Source organism: Gorilla gorilla, chromosome 2, assembly GCF_029281585.2.
Source record: "Gorilla gorilla gorilla isolate KB3781 chromosome 2, NHGRI_mGorGor1-v2.1_pri, whole genome shotgun sequence".
NCBI classification, from domain to species: Eukaryota; Metazoa; Chordata; class Mammalia; order Primates; family Hominidae; genus Gorilla; species Gorilla gorilla.
In genome coordinates, this window is record NC_086017.1 from 132,505,761 (window position 1) to 132,521,775 (window position 16,015).

Genomic DNA, 16,015 nt, shown 5'->3' on the forward strand with positions numbered 1-16,015 from the left:
TGAACCAATGAATGAGTCAAAAAATATATATTTTGATCTAGAACAAAAGTATCTGGGTGTTTTAGCAAAATTTTTTATATACTTAAATATTATATACTATATATTTATGAATAAACTATATATATAATATAAATATGTTATATCATATAATTATAATATATTAAAATATACATACTATAAATTTATACATTTACATTTACTTATAATTATGTAACATATATTAATAATATATATTTATAAATATATTTATAAATAATTATATAAGTATATAATATATAATGTATTAATATATAATATATTAATTATATACTTATATATAATATATACTTATATATAATATATACCTATTATATATATACACTTATATATAATATAATATATATTATATTATATATACTTATATATAATATAATATATATTATATTATATATACTTATATATAATACTTATATATAATATATATATAATATTATATATTTTATATATAATATAATCTATATATATTACATATTATATAAACATAATTTAATATATATATTACATATTATATAAACATAATTTAATATATATATTATATATTATATATTACATAATATATTATAATATATATATTATATATTATATTATATATTACATAATATATTATTTTATATTATATATTATATTATATATTACATAATATATTATAATATATATTATATATTATAATATATATTATATATTATATTATATATTATAATATATATTATATATTATATTATATATTATAATATATATTATATATTATATATAATACTTATATATAACTTATATATAATATTTATATATAACTTATATATAATACTTATATATAACTTATATATAACTTATATATAATACTTACATATTATATTATATATAAGTATATATAAAATATAATATATACAATATAATATACATTATATTATATTTATTATAACATATATAAAAATATAAGCATATATAATAAATATACACTTATATAATTATATACTTACATATAATTGGCTCTTATAGAGCCAATTATTTTATAGCCAATTATTATAGAGCCAATTATTTATTATAGAGTCAATTATATATACTTATATATAGTTGGCTCTTATTATAGAGGTATATAATTATATATAAGTATATAATTATTTATACATATTTACAAAATATATAAGTATATATATCAATTTTTTAATGTATTATTTATTTATTTTATTTTATTTTATTTTTTTTGAGACAGAGTCTCGCTCTGTCCCCCAGGCTGGAGTGCAGTGGTGTGATCTCGGCTCACTGCAAGCTCTGCCTCCCAGGTTCACGCCATTCTCCTGCCTCAGCCTCCTGAGTAGCTGGGACTACAGGCACCCACCACGACGCACGGCTAATTTTTTGTATTTTTAGTAGAGATGGGGTTTCACCGTGTTAGCCAGGATGGTCTCGATCTCCTAACCTCGTGATCCACCCGCCTTGTCCTCCCAAAGTGCTGGGATTACAGGCGTGAGCCACCGCACCCGGCTTGTGTTTTTTTAAAGCAAATCTTTCCCTTTCAACTTACCTTGTCCATTCGGTCTCTTTCTACTCCAAACCGACCTCCATAGCCATGGGATGCTTTGGGCCCTGACTCCATCTCTTTCTTCTTGAGAACATCATGCTCCTCTGATACTTTGTTCCTCAGCTGGTGGATGCTGGAAGAAACCACATGACCAAGGTTCATCTATCCTAGGGAGATCAAGAAACCCATCTTCCCAGAAAAATGGAAGTCTTGAAGTCTGTCCTGTTTATTTTCAGTAATAACCTGGGCCCCCAAAATATACTAGTGATGGTTCTGGAAGTAAAAGATCAGTCTGGCCTGCATACCATAGCCTGATTTAAACTCTCCATAGGCCAATAATATTTCCTCTAGTCTGTTATTTTGCTCACTAAAATAACCTTCTGATCTTTAGTCCCATTTTTCATGTTCTTAAATATTAGAGGACAATGATACCTATATTCTGATAACTGGAAAGTTATTTTCTTTTCTGAATGGATCTGCTTTCTATCAATTAGAGGATGTGTCTCAAAAAGCAGAAAAATATTCACATACCATTGGACCTACACATTCTAGTTTTAGGAGTCTACACCAGGGAAATGATTTTAAATATGGCAAAGCTTAATGTCCTTAATGTCTAAATGATACTCATTGAAGCATCATATATAATAGCAATAACTAAGAAACAATCTGTATGACCAATGGTTGGATAATAGTTAAATAAATTGAAATACTACCTTTCACTAGTGTACTAGGAAGTCATTAAAAATAATGCTTATAAAAACACAGAATTGGGAAAATTTATGTAAACATTAGTGGTATTTTTTATGCTTTTTGGTCATGAATTAAGATCTTCTGCCCCTTCCCCCTAGGCTGATAATACCTGAGAAAACTAAGGACTAATGAAAACTAACTAAGAAAATCCACTCACAGTTATTGCTATAACACTTTAAGCCTCAAATTATCTTGATTTGAAGGGACACCTCTATCCCTGAGAGAAAGTACCATCAAAAAAAGGCATTATCTTTCTTACTTCACACCCACTTCCATCTTTACCATGAAGGTGACTGCAACAATTAAGAGGGCAGAAAGCCATCTTGGCCAACCTCTTTGGCTTGAGGATATGAAGCGATAGCTCAGCCCCACGTGACAATCAGATCTGTTATTTGGACACATATAAGGATCCGGGGATTCTTGGAAACATTTGGGCAAGAGAACCCTAAATAAGAAATTTGACTTTCTGCAGCAAGCAATGAGGGTTTAGGGTATTGAGATAGTGATGTTAGATGGTGAGCTGGGACTTTATCAGCTCAGGACAACCAGACACATTGGTTATACGTAGAATGGCTGTCTCACAGCAGAAATTGTCTTCTTTTAAGGAAGAATAGATCCATCTGGTGGCCTTTAGTGGATAATTCTACCAAAGGTCTTTTTTAAAAAGCCTTCTCAGCTTTAGCCGCAGTTAATTTTAGAAAGCTGGCTATGAACCAGATGAAATTAAGCCAAGTGCTGGAAGAACCCCCTGTTCCCATGCCTCCTCTAAACTCTCTGGCAGCGTTGAAAGCAGAGATCTTGTGTTGTCAGTTCAACACCAACACTGTGTCATAAGCTACTAGTACCAAGGACATGTAAATGCCTGCCCAATGTCTTCCAACTGAAGTATTCAGATGAAAGATGAAGAAAATGGGGCCAAAATTTACTTTCAAATGGAAAAAATCTGCAATTTTTTAATGAATATAATAATTGTTAAATGGGTTATAACTATATTATAGTTAAAACAACTTTTTAAAAGGGATTAGAAAATGATACTCAGAAATATTCATCTAAAGGATAACAGAAAAACTAGTCAGGGGATCATACCAATGATATAATTTGAATGAAATTGTTGAGGCCCAAAGAAAACAGACTTCTTTAGGTTATAGTGGAAGTCATTCTAAACAGGTCTTTATTGTTATTATTATTATTGAGACAGAATCTTGCTCTGTCGCCCAGGCTGGAGTGCAGTGGTATGATCTCAGCTCACTGTAATCTCCGCCTCCCGGGTTCAAGTGATTCTCTTGCCTCAGCCTCCAGAGTAGCTGGGATTACAGGCATGCATGTCATGCCCCGCTAGATTTTGTATTTTTAGTAGAGACAGGGTTTCACCATGTTGGCGAGGCTGGTCTCAAACTCCTGACCTCAAGTGATCCTCTTGCCTTGGCCTCCCAAAGTGCTGGGATTACAGGCATGAGCCACCACACCTGGCCTAAACAGGTCTTAATTACATCATTCCTTCATTTTATAACTATTAACTAAACAACTTTTAAGTGTGAGGTACTGTTAGGCTCTGAGGACACAAAGATGTTTTATGTATGGAGATAGAGGACAGCTAGAAGAGATAGAGAGGAAAACAAAAAATTCCAATTCAATATGCTGTGTTGTGCCTAAGAAACTTTTGACATATTAACTCTCAGATATCCAATTTAAGTTTTAAAAGACTTTGTATTGATAAAGCAATGCAGTTTATGTGAACCAAGCAAAATGTAGCACCTCAAAGATGACTCATTCCTCAATCTGTGTTTGTTTTTTATTACAAAACTAAAAGCACAAATGTGAGTGACTCAGAATATAAGGTTTTTATTCACAGATGACCTGATCATGTATGTAGAAAATCCTAAAGAATTCACACAAAAAAAGCTACTAAAGCATTGTGCATTTGGCTAGGTCACAGGATACAAGGTCATTATATCAAAATCAATTGTATTTTTACACACTGGCCATAAACATTTGGAAACTGAAAGTTAAGTATAAATACATGAAATAACATGAAACATTTTAGGATAAACGTAACAAAGTATGTGCAAGACCTAAACACTAAAAAATATTTCTGAAAATATTAAAGAAGATCTAAATAAATGGAGAGATATCCCATGTTCATGGATTAGAAAACTCAATATCATTAAGATGTCAGTTCTCCCTAAAATGATCTATAGATTCAATGCAATCCCAATCAAAATCTGAACAGGCATTCTTGTAGGAATTGACTAGTGAATTGTAAAATTTATGTGAAAATGTAAAGTCCTGGAATAGTAAAATCTTTTGTTTCTTTTTTTTTTTTTTTTTAAGGAGAGCAAAGTTGAGGACTACATGATTTCTTGACTTATAAAGCTACAATAATCAGTGCAGTATGGTATGCTGTCAGGGTAGAAAATAGATCAACAGAACAGAATAGAGTCCAGAAATAGACCCACATGTATGTGGTCAAAGATGCCAGGTAAGTCAATGGGAACAGAATACTCTTTTAATATTGTTGAACAACTAAATAATCACATGGAGAAAAATGAACCTCAATCTTGACCTCACACTGCACAGAAAAGTCTACTTGAAATGGGTCATAGACTTAAATGTAAAAGCTAAAACTGTCAGTCCTTTAGGACAAAACATCAAAGAAAGTCTTCACAACTTTGGGGTAGGTAAATATTTCTTAGACACATAAAGCATCAGCCCCATAAATTTTTTTTCAATAAATTAGACATCATCAGGATTAAGATCTTTTGCTCTTAAAAAGATGCCATTAATAAAATGAAAAAGTGGCCAGGTGTGGTGGCTCACGCCTGTAATCTCAGCACTTTGGGAGGTCAAGGCGGGTGGATCACAAGGTCAGGAGCTCAAGACCAGCCTAGCCACTATGGTGAAACCCCGTCTCTACCAAAAATACAAAAATTAGCTGGGCTTGGTGGTGGGCGCCTGAGTCCCAGCTACTCAGGAGGCTGAAGCAGCAGAATCGCTTGAACCCAGGAGGCAGAGGTTGCAGTGAGCTGAGATCATGTCACTGCACTCCAGCCTGGGCAACAGAGCAAGACTCCATCTCAATCAATCAATAAAGTGAAAAAGCAAGTTATGTTCTGGGAGAATACACTTGTAAAACACATATTTCACAAAAGACTTACATCCAGAATATATAAAGAACTTTCAGCAACTTAATAAAAAGACAAACAACTCACTTTAAAAGTGAGAAAAAGATGTGAACAGATACTTCATAAAGAAGATACATGAAGATATATGAATGGCAAATGAAAATATACTCAATAAAACTGGCCATCAGAGAAATTCAAATTAACTTAAAAGAGTGGTTAAGTTGGTTTTGCTGTTGTTGTTGTTGTTTTGTTTTGTTTGTCTTTTAGAGAGGATCTCAGTCTGTCACCCAGGCTGGAGTGCAGTGGGGCAAACATGGCTCACTGCAGCCTCAACCCCCTGGGCTCAAGTGCTTCTCCTGCCTCAGCCTCCTGAATAGCTCAGACCACAGCCAGCCAATTTTTAATTTTTTTGTAGACTCTGAATCTCTCCACGTTGTCCAGATGGTCTTGAACTCCTGGGCTCAAGTCATCCTCCTGCCTTGGCCTCCTAAAGTGCTCGGATTACAGGCATGAGCCACTGCACCCAGCTAAATTTAAAAATACTAACAATAACAAATGTTGACAAAAATGTGGAGCATCTGAAACCCACACATTACTGGTAGGAATGAAAGAGGGTAAATTCCCTTTGGAAAAGAGTTTGAGAGTCTCTCAAAATGTTTAACATACACTTATTATATGACTCAGCAATTCTACTTCTGGCAATTTCCCAAGAGAAATAAGGATATGTCAACAGAAAGATTTGTACCCAAATGCCCATGACAGTTTCATTTGTAATAGATCCAAATTGTCAATAATCCAAATGTCTATTGACAGGATAATGAATAATCAAACTGTGACATATCCATACAATGGGACACTACATGACAATATAAAAGAACAAAAGACTTATATACACAACACCATGGATAAATCTGGAAAACATTATGCTGAAAGAAGACAACACAAAACAATACATTCTATATTATTCTGTTTGCATGAAATTCTATGCCAGACAAAACTAATCTATAGTGACAAAAAGATCAGTACGGGGTGTATTGACTGCAAAGAGGTACAGGGAAATTTTCATGGTAATAGATATATTCTATATCTTGATTGCATTGGTGGTTATATTATATATATAGTCAAAACTCATTGAACTATTTGCTTATAATGATTAGGTATCAATAAATTTAATTTTTGCCTGGGCATGGTGGCTTACACCTGTAATGCCAGCACTGTAGGAGGCCGAGGCAGGCGGATCACTTGAGGTCAGGAGTTCAAGACCAGTCTGGCCAACATGGTTAAACCCCGTCTCTACTAAAAATACACAAATTAGCTGGGCGAGGTGGCACATGCCTGTAATCCCAGCTACTCGGGAAGCTGAGGTAGGAGAATCACTTGAAGCTGGGAGGCAGAGGCGGAGGTTTCAGTGAGCCGAGATCGTACCACTGCACTCCAGCCTGGATGACAGAGCAAAACACCGTCTCAAAAAAAACAAAGTTAATTTTTGAAAAATAATAAAGTGAAGAAAACATTAAATGAAAGAGACTTTGGGCACTCATAAAGAGGTTTGTTTATGAAGTGATTGTAGTATTATTAAGGCCAACTTATCAAGTACTTTGTCACTGTAAACAGAATAGCAAGCAGCCTTAGGGAATTGGCAATAGCTTAGTTCATGGGAATTTGCATTTCATTTCAACAAAAGAATTATGGACATGATGATATTATGTTTATTAGACAAAAACAATATATTGGTTAAGATTTCAGCCCATGGAGTCAGACTGAGCCGAATTCAAATTACTACAGGTTGACTATCCCTCATCCCAAACGCTTGGGACCAGACGTGTTTTGGATTCAGGATTTTTTCAGGTTTTGGAATATTTGCATATACATAATGAGATATCTTGGGGACGAGACCCATGTGTAAACAGGAAATTCATTTATGTGTCATATACACTATATTAAGGAAGGTATTAAAGAAGAACTAAATAAATGAAGGTAACTTTATTTTTCCCTTGGGGACGCTGAAAAAACTGTTGTGCACCTGTATTTTGACTGAGACCCATCACATGTAGTCAGGTGTGGAATTTTCTACTTGTGGTATCATGTGGGCTTTCAAAAATTTCAGATTTTGGAACATTTTAGATTTTGAATTTTTGGATTAGGGATGCTCAACCTGTATCTCTGTAGCCTTGGACAAATTGCTAAACATTAATATATCCATTCACTTTTCTGTGAAATCAGGATGCCAACATCATCTATGATATAGGATTGTTTTTAAAAAGTACTCTGTGTTTTGCATGACATATAATAGCTTAATAAATGTTAGTCATTATTCTTAAGTTATAGCCATGGCTCTTCCCAGTACCCCTGTGAGGTTAACAGGGATGGTACTATAATCTCCAGTCAGCGCTGGAAATCAAGATAGGATGGTAAAATATTATTACTCTCCTCAGTATCACAAGCCTTTTTACAGCAGAGCTGGAATCAGTCCCTAGAGCTCCAGAATTCTATTTCTATACTCTTGGCATTACACCTTTCTTTATTTCCACTTGCTATAAAATGTCAGGGCACAAGAAGAGGACAGGGCCACTGTGGCAGACATCCTATGGTTATAGCTCAGTAAAGATTTAATCTAAAGGCCAGACAGGTTCCAGGAAGTGTTGAAAGATTATTCCAGAGCAGTGCCACTCAGTGTGTGGTCCACAAGCTGAACTGTTTCTGTTTCACAGGGAAATAAGAATAAAAATTGAGAATATGTGTTTAGAAACTTTTATAGCAATTTGACATAGTGATTTTATTCTTTTTCTTTTTCTTTTTTAGAAATGGGGTCTCACTGTTGCCCAGGCTGGAGTGCAGTGGCTACTCACAGACACAATCCCACTACTGATCAGCACTGGAGTTTTGACCTGCTCCATTTCTGACCTGGGCAAGTTCACCCCTTCTTAGGCAACCTATGGTCCCCTGCTCCTGGGAGGTGGGAGGTCACTATATTGATTCAGAATTCAGCGTGGAGACCCAATCAGCATAGAGCACTATAGCCCAGAACTACTGGACTCAAGTGATCCTCCTGCCTCAGCCTCCTGAGTAGCTGGGTCTATAGGCACAGACTAGCATGCCTGACAACATCGTGATTTTATATGTGTTGAATTTAAAAATAAAAACTGTGTTGTATTGTCTGTTATTTTTAACCATTTATTTTTCCAGAAACTTAATTGTATTTTATTTTACAAAAGTATCAGTCTGTGACAGATTTGAAAATAAACAAACTGGTCAAGGGAAAAGACACCCTTGAGTCTTGAGAATGAATGGGCAAGAGTGGAGAAAAGAAGGTGGAGAGAAGGGTGATAGTTCTTGAAAACCAGGCAGTTCCTTTACAGAATGGATAAGGGATGCATAGGACCATTTGAGTTATTCACTGAATTACCAAATTACTCTCCAAACTAAATTTATTCAAGACAGACCTAAAAAGAGACATCACGGTGTGGGGAAGGTAGTAAGATTAGTAAGAACTGCAACCACTTCCTTTTCCTGCTTTTAGTTGTCTCAGCTCTACAGCTACTGTTTCGTTTTGTTTGTTTGTTTTTTGTTTTTTCATTTTGGGATCTGTCAGTGTTAGCATCTACAGCTACTGTTCTCCTCTCCAATTTCCCTCTCCTTTCCAAGGACCATGGTGATTCCCATCAGATGTTAAAGACTGACTCAGCCCACACTAACGAGAGGGAATCCCCAAATAGTGGAGACTTACTACTGGAAAGTCCTCTAGAGGTCTTTTTGATCCAGATGGGCAAAATGAGAATCAGAGAGGAAAAGGGACTTGTCTAAAGCCACCTGGCCTGTTACCAGCAGATACCAGGCTTTCACTCCTTGATAACCTGGGTAAATGGGAGATGAGCGAGATTTTTTTGTCAATATCTCCATCATTTATTCTATCTGATAGATTCAGTTAGGTTAACAAGGAAATGTGCAGGGTCATCATGTTGTACCACTCCAGGCAGCACCCATCAGAGTGATCTGTGTATAGGAGTTGTGCAATCCAACAGTCCAGGTAGACACCACTTAGGAGAAAAAAAGGCTGTTGTCTGTTTACATGTTTGTTAGATTTTAGAAAGGAAATCTGATTAAACTAACCTATATTAACAGGAAACAAAACTAACATCACTGAGCTGCTCAGAAGTGCTAAGTACTGCATTAGACATTGGCTATCCCATTGACCTGTAACTATACATCTTCAGGGTGGCTATTTTTTTTTTAAGTTATTTCATTTTTTTATGAGGGTTGCTTGCTCTTTTTTTTTTTTTTTTTTGCCAATGCCTACTATATTGCAAGTCGTCATGGCGGAGTGTTGGGAAGTTTTCAATTAGCAATAATCACACCTCGGATAAACCTCATTGGCTACAATATCACCAAAGGCATGAAGTGTGCATCCTCATCTGGACAATTCCCAGAATACCAGTGTTGAGTGGCCTTTATTCAGAAAAGGAAAAGGATCTTGTGGTTTTTTTTGATCTATGAGTCTATAGAGGGGTATCACAGAAGCTTCCTGAATGACCCTGTTCCATTGTTTCAATTTTTTTCCAGAATGGCATGGTTTAAGAATAATATTCATTATAGCTACTTAATTGAAACCATTTATTTATTTATTTATTTATTTATTTATTTATTTATTTATTGAGACTGAGTCTCGCTCTATCACCCTGGCTGGAGTGCAGTGGTGCGATCTCAGCTCACTGCAACCTGTGCCTCCTGGGTTCAAGAGACTCTCATGCTTCGGCCTCCTGAGTAGCTGGGATTACAGGTGCCCGCCACCACGCCCGTCTAATTTTTGTATTTTTAGTAGACACAGGGTTTCATCATGTTGCCCAAGCTGGTCTTGAACTCCTGACCTCAAGTGATCTTCCTGGCTCAGCCTCCCAAAATTTTGGGATTACAAGCGTGAGCCACCACGCCTGGCCGAAACCATTTATTTCTGATTAAACAATGTGGTACTGTCATCCAGTTGTAGAAACTTGTGCCAGGCTTTCACAGTATGTTGCTTGTGCAATGTGGTCATCCACTGACACTTTTTAAAATCTAGAGGTAAAAATGCTGCTTTTAGGGTGCGGTAGGGGGAGTTAAAAATGGAGCTTAAAACTGTATTAATCTTGCCATTTTGTGTGTAGTTGTTGAATTTTTGCTTGTTACACTATTTATTGTGTCTACCTTGCTGCTAATGTTTGACATTCTGATACTATCCAAAGCAGATGGTCCTGGTTAGATGATCCTGAATCATCCGTGGAAGAGAGGAGGGGATCTCTCAGCCTGAATGTATGACATATCCCACAGAAACCCCTGGATATGTCTGTAAGTTCCTTTTATCTTCTGGTATCGGAGGGTTTTGTTTGTTTGTTTGTTTCTGGTAAAATGCATATGGGGCTATAATCTTAAAGATCCCTGAACATCGTTGCCAAAATAGTTTTTATCAACAGGTTTTCCAAGTGTTACATTTCTTCATATTACCATTCATGGCTTCCAACTTCTGTCAAATAGCTAAGTACAAATCTGTATTTTAAAAGTTATTTGGGCCAGTTATGGGAGCTGAAGTGGCCTCTTTTTATAGCATTTATTCTGAGTTCTTCACCTTGACATTTTACTGAATTGTTCTTAGTTCATCTGAAGGAAGTCACCCTGAATTCTAAATACATATTTACATTTATCTGAAGAGATAGATAGGAGATAGATGATTGCCAGGTAGATAGATAGAGAGGACCTTAGTATTTGGGCCACTTCCTTTATGAATCTCTCATGCCTTACTAAAGGAAGGGAGGCAGTTAATCCAATAGACCCACTTGGGGAAATAGCAGAGTTGTTAGGTATAAAAGACAGATAATAGGGTTGAGGAGGGTAAGAGGAGAGACATAAAACGGAAATATGCAATGACACACAGGTACACACAGGAACAGACTCTAGAAAAAAAACAAACACAATAATACATAGACATGAACTACCCTATCCTTTTCTTCCCTCACCTTCCCCCAAGTCTCCAAGTTTTCTTTGGGCTCTTCCCATAACCCCCTTCCTTTTCTCCAGTCCTTTTGGCACCTACTTGATGTGTTCTGTGCGTCCAGACCCCTCGATGGTCTTGGCTCCCCATCGTTGCTCCTTTTCAGAGATGTCATTCTGCAAACGACAGCACGCAGTAATAAATGACGGCAAGAAATGTGCCACATTGAGAAGGGCCACCCAACTGACACATGCCCTCCATGTCCCCTGTGTCCACTGCATTCTTCAGTCTGGGTCTTTATTCACATCCCGTCTATATTTATCCCATCCTGACCCCATGTAAGAATTAAACTGGTGAGGCCAGGTGTGGTGGCTTATGCCTGTAATCCTAGCATTTTAGGAGGCCAAGGCGGGTGGATCTCTTTAGGTCAGGAGCTCAAGACTAGCTTGGCCAACATGGTGAAACCCCATCTCTACCAAAAAAATACAAAAATTAGCCAGGTGTGGTGGCATGCACCTGTAGTCCCAACTGCAGGGACTACTTGGGAGGCTGAGGTAGGAGAATCACTTGAACCTGGGAGGCAGAGGTTGCAGTGAGCTGAGATTGCACCACTGTACTCCAGCCTGGGTGACAGAGTGAGACTCTGTCTCAAAAAACAAACAAACAAGAAAACACAAAGAATTAAACTAGTGAGCTCTGAAACCTCCATTCCTCCTCTGCATACTTCATGCCTACCCCATCTGGTCTCCTACAGCTTTTTAATCCCCCAATTACACACGCCCAGCTTGAATCCTGGATCATGGGCCAGGGGAGACCCAGGTTCACCTGCTTCTCACCTTCAGTATAGCCTGCCATGGCCTGTCAATCACACTGTCTAACTCACCCACACCTGTCTCCTTTCATCCCTGATACCAGGTATCGTGCATGCCCCACAGGTGACAGCCAATTGTCCTACCAATTAGTCCCAGTATGAGGGCTGTCTCAGTCCTAGAAGGCCCTTTTCCAAGCATCCTCAAAGATCACAGAGTGGCCCAGATGCCCTCCTCACCCCACCCTCTGCACTGTCCAAGCAAAGCTACTTCCAAACTCACCACAAAGTCAGGATCTGTGTCCCAGTCGTCACCCTGGGTCTCCACGGAAACAGACACATCATGGCCCACTACAGACTTCCACATCTGAGAGTGACCGGAGATGGGAATAATTAGGGACAAAAAAGGATCAAGAGGAGGGAAAATAGAAATGCTGAAGTCAAAATATAGCAGCCCAATATTTCCTGCCATTTTTTTTTTCTTAGAAGAAAATAGAAAATGAAGCAAAGCAAATGGGAGTTGTAGGAAGGCTTTTCTGCTCAGTTACAAGATGAGAGATGGGACTTTAATCAAGACGAACTGATGTGGGCTGGGCCCACCTGGGGCTAGAGAGAAGTCATCATGGGTGTGGGTAACACTAGGTAACCCACGAGTCAAAATTGCTGGAATTGTTCACTTGTGTCCCGAGGCCAGCCAGGCAGTGGCTGGAGGTGGTTGGCAATGAGCGGTGCTATAATATCCCTAGAATTATGGCCTCATTTCACTCAGGTTTCTATATACGATTCCTTTGTTGCTGTTGAAATACAAATTGGTTCTGCTTCTCACAAAGTGAACATCTACATCCCTCTTTACAACCTGCTGAACTATACTGAGAATTTTTCCAGCCTCTGGTCCAAGTGCTGTCCCACCTCCACCCTGAGTCTGGTCACCTCACAGCTGTGTAAGGTCAGCAGCGACAGTCGGCTGAAATTTCCACATGGAACAATGCATTGGGAAAGCATTATTTGCTGGGAATAAGTCAGTTATTACTCAATTTTTAAAAAATGGTTCAATTAATTGCTAAAGTCAAAAAATAGCATGTTTTCAAGTTGACAATTTACCGTAGAAAAGAAAAAAGAATAATATGTAATAAATCTGATTTTGAACATTAAGAGGTATTCAGTTTTTATCAACTAAATAAATGTTGCAGAAATATTTAGAGAACCCTAGCTTGGAAGGGTGCCAAACTTATTCTGCTAGGGCATTCCCAGTGTTCTAGTCGGCCTTCCGGACTGTGCAGAAGGAAGAGCGGCACAGTTGCTCTGCATCTGTGGATCTTGGTGTGAAGAAGTAACAACAGACAATGCTCATCTGCTGTGGTCGCCACTGAGACTTCTTGACCCTGGCAGCACTTGCTAGCTGGCAATCCTTCCCTCCTCAGACACCTCATCCCATTGGAGACCTTCCCCATGCTCTCCATTGTCTCCAAAGAGTCCCTTTACAACCACTCCTCGGGTTCTCCTGTCTCCACCTAGGCCTTCAGATTCTCCAGTTTTCTATTTCCACTTGAAAGCTCCATCTTCTCCATTGAGCAACCCCTTAAAAACCAGCCCAGGGGAAGTCTGGGTAAATCAGTTAAAGAGATGCTAAGGGGACACCAGAGAGATATTGACTGAGTCAGCCGGGAGTCATGGCTGAAAGCAGCTTGGCTTTCCCTGATGCGGTTGGAGACAGCAAAACATCCTTACTACCTGCATCCTTACTACCCCTCTGCTTCTCATCCCCTGGCTCCTGGGCTGCTGTGCAACAAAAGGACTGTCACACAGAAAACTGGAATGGAGAAGTTTCTGAAATAGTCATGAGCAATAAGGAAGCAATGAGGACTGATGGTCCCATCCTCCTTCCTGTGGCTCCTCTGAGGCCTCAGCCTGACTCTCCCATTCACCCATTTTTGAAATAAAGAGTTTCTGAAATAGAGACAATTTATCTAATATCCTTGACCTATTGACCAGAAACCAGAAAGGTAAGAAGTGCTATCTAGAGGTGAGAACCAGAGAGTAATCTGGTGAGGCCTTGTTGCGATGCTGACCTCCTGCATCAAAGTACACGGACTGGGAGTCAGAAGCCCTGGCTGTCACCCCAGCTCTGTGACTAAGCCTCTGAGGGACCATCACAAGGGCATCAACAGAGTAGGTACTCATTTGCCAGGTACCAGACCAGGCGATTAAGAAATACTAACTTTAATAATTTGGCAAATCAGCAATTATCTCTGATTTTCCCAGTGGAAAATAATGAAGGGGTTAACGTAGCTCATCTGTAGTCTCCTTGATTTCTGACATTCTGAGATTCTGTGATCTACGAACACAGAAACTAGCCCCAGCAGAACAATCATGCCTTCTCTTGGGCTCCATCAGCACTTGGTACTCAGTGCTAGTGTACATCAGTGACTACTTCCTGATCTGTTACATTTCCTGTGTGGGTTTGTTTCCCTGAGACCATATGCTCTTCAAGGGCAGACACTGTTTTCGTCTCCTGTGGTCCTCCTCCCAGCTCAGTACCTAGGGGAGACAGGCCTTAGAGTGGGTTGTAGATTGTCAGCAGAAACCAGGCAACACTTTGCTTGATGTTGGTGCTAGATGGCTCCTGAAACACTTGCCTTGGGTTTAAGCCCCTCCCTTTTGTTTCTATCTCCAGATGCTGATTTGCTACAACCACTCACAACCAGGCCTTCTGGCCATAAAAGGATAAAAGCCTACTAGTGGTGACCTTGCCCATCACCAAGGACTAAGAGCCAGGTAGGTTCCTCCTCAACTCTTACTCTGTGTTTCCCAACTGTCCCATGGCTCAGAGTACCCACCTCCACCTGTGCAAGCCTCTGTTCTAAGCGCCCGGCTCCTCACGTCCACACCGACTCCCTCTCTGGCTGCTGCCACTTCGGAGTGAGAAACTGAGCTGCTGCTTCAGTTCCGTATTCAGGTTTTCGTCATTTCCTGCCACCCCATCCTCACAGCTACTTCCTGAAATTTGAGTCAGTTCCTTCTGCTTTAGACACTTAAATTTTAAAAGGATTAAATGTTTCTGTGCCTGGTCTTTTGCAAGGTTTTGACAATGGGGGTCATAGGGCAGTCAGAGAAAATGCTGCTTTGACTCTGAGTTTGTAATCCAGTGAGAGAAACAAACATTCAACCAGAAAACACATTAGAGAATGCTGTAGAACAGCATTGTGTCCTAAATAGGGTGGCAGTTACATTTGAGACAGTAAAGGAATTCAGAGCATTTGGTGTTGGGTGTATTCATCAAGAAAGGCTTTATGGGAAAAGTGATTTATATGTGGGTTTTGAAGCATAAGACTTAAAAAGAAACTCACCCCTATATTACCCACAGTACTTAAAAGTGGAGTTTCCATATAGATGTTCAAATAAACGTCGACCAATTGAATGCCAGAAGAGAATAACTCATGAGGGAAAAGGCAAGACATGGAAGGAGAGTTTCCTAGCTTGTTTGGGGCACTGTGGAGTCTGAGCTAACAAACTAAAGATTTGGCTCTAGAGCGTAGGAAGAATTCTGAAAGAACCAGGTGCTGGTCAGCTGATGGAAGAAGGTCTTTGTGGTATCCTGTTTTACTGCGTGTCAAGACTTGCTGCCCCTCCCTTCCCTCTTGAAGTCAGACTTACTCAGGTGACTTGTTTTGGCCAGTGACAGATACCACTTTCTGGCGGAGACCGTAAGACCACTGCAAGCTTTGCCATGCTTTCACCACTGCCCAAGGCAACCTGCAATTCTCCATATTGGCTCCTCCAGCAGACTGGGTCCCTGAGTGAGAAAGAACACAAGT

General features: G+C 38.7%; 1 protein-coding gene and 1 pseudogene across 1 annotated transcript in view; both read right to left on the minus strand.

The window, feature by feature from the left end:
- Positions 1 to 15,193, minus strand: part of HCLS1 (hematopoietic cell-specific Lyn substrate 1) — a 29,529-nt gene extending 14,336 nt beyond the window's left edge. The window contains exons 1-4 of the mRNA XM_019024317.4: positions 15,038 to 15,193; positions 12,484 to 12,567; positions 11,495 to 11,568; positions 1,562 to 1,691 (exon numbers count right to left, since the gene is read on the minus strand). Coding sequence (XP_018879862.3) covers positions 1,562 to 1,691; positions 11,495 to 11,568; positions 12,484 to 12,567 — 288 coding nt within the window. The 5' untranslated portion in view covers positions 15,038 to 15,193. The remainder of the gene's footprint in view (positions 1 to 1,561; positions 1,692 to 11,494; positions 11,569 to 12,483; positions 12,568 to 15,037) is intronic.
- LOC115934075 (uncharacterized) lies at positions 9,702 to 9,831 on the minus strand (annotated as a pseudogene).
- Positions 15,194 to 16,015: the final 822 nt, after the last annotated feature.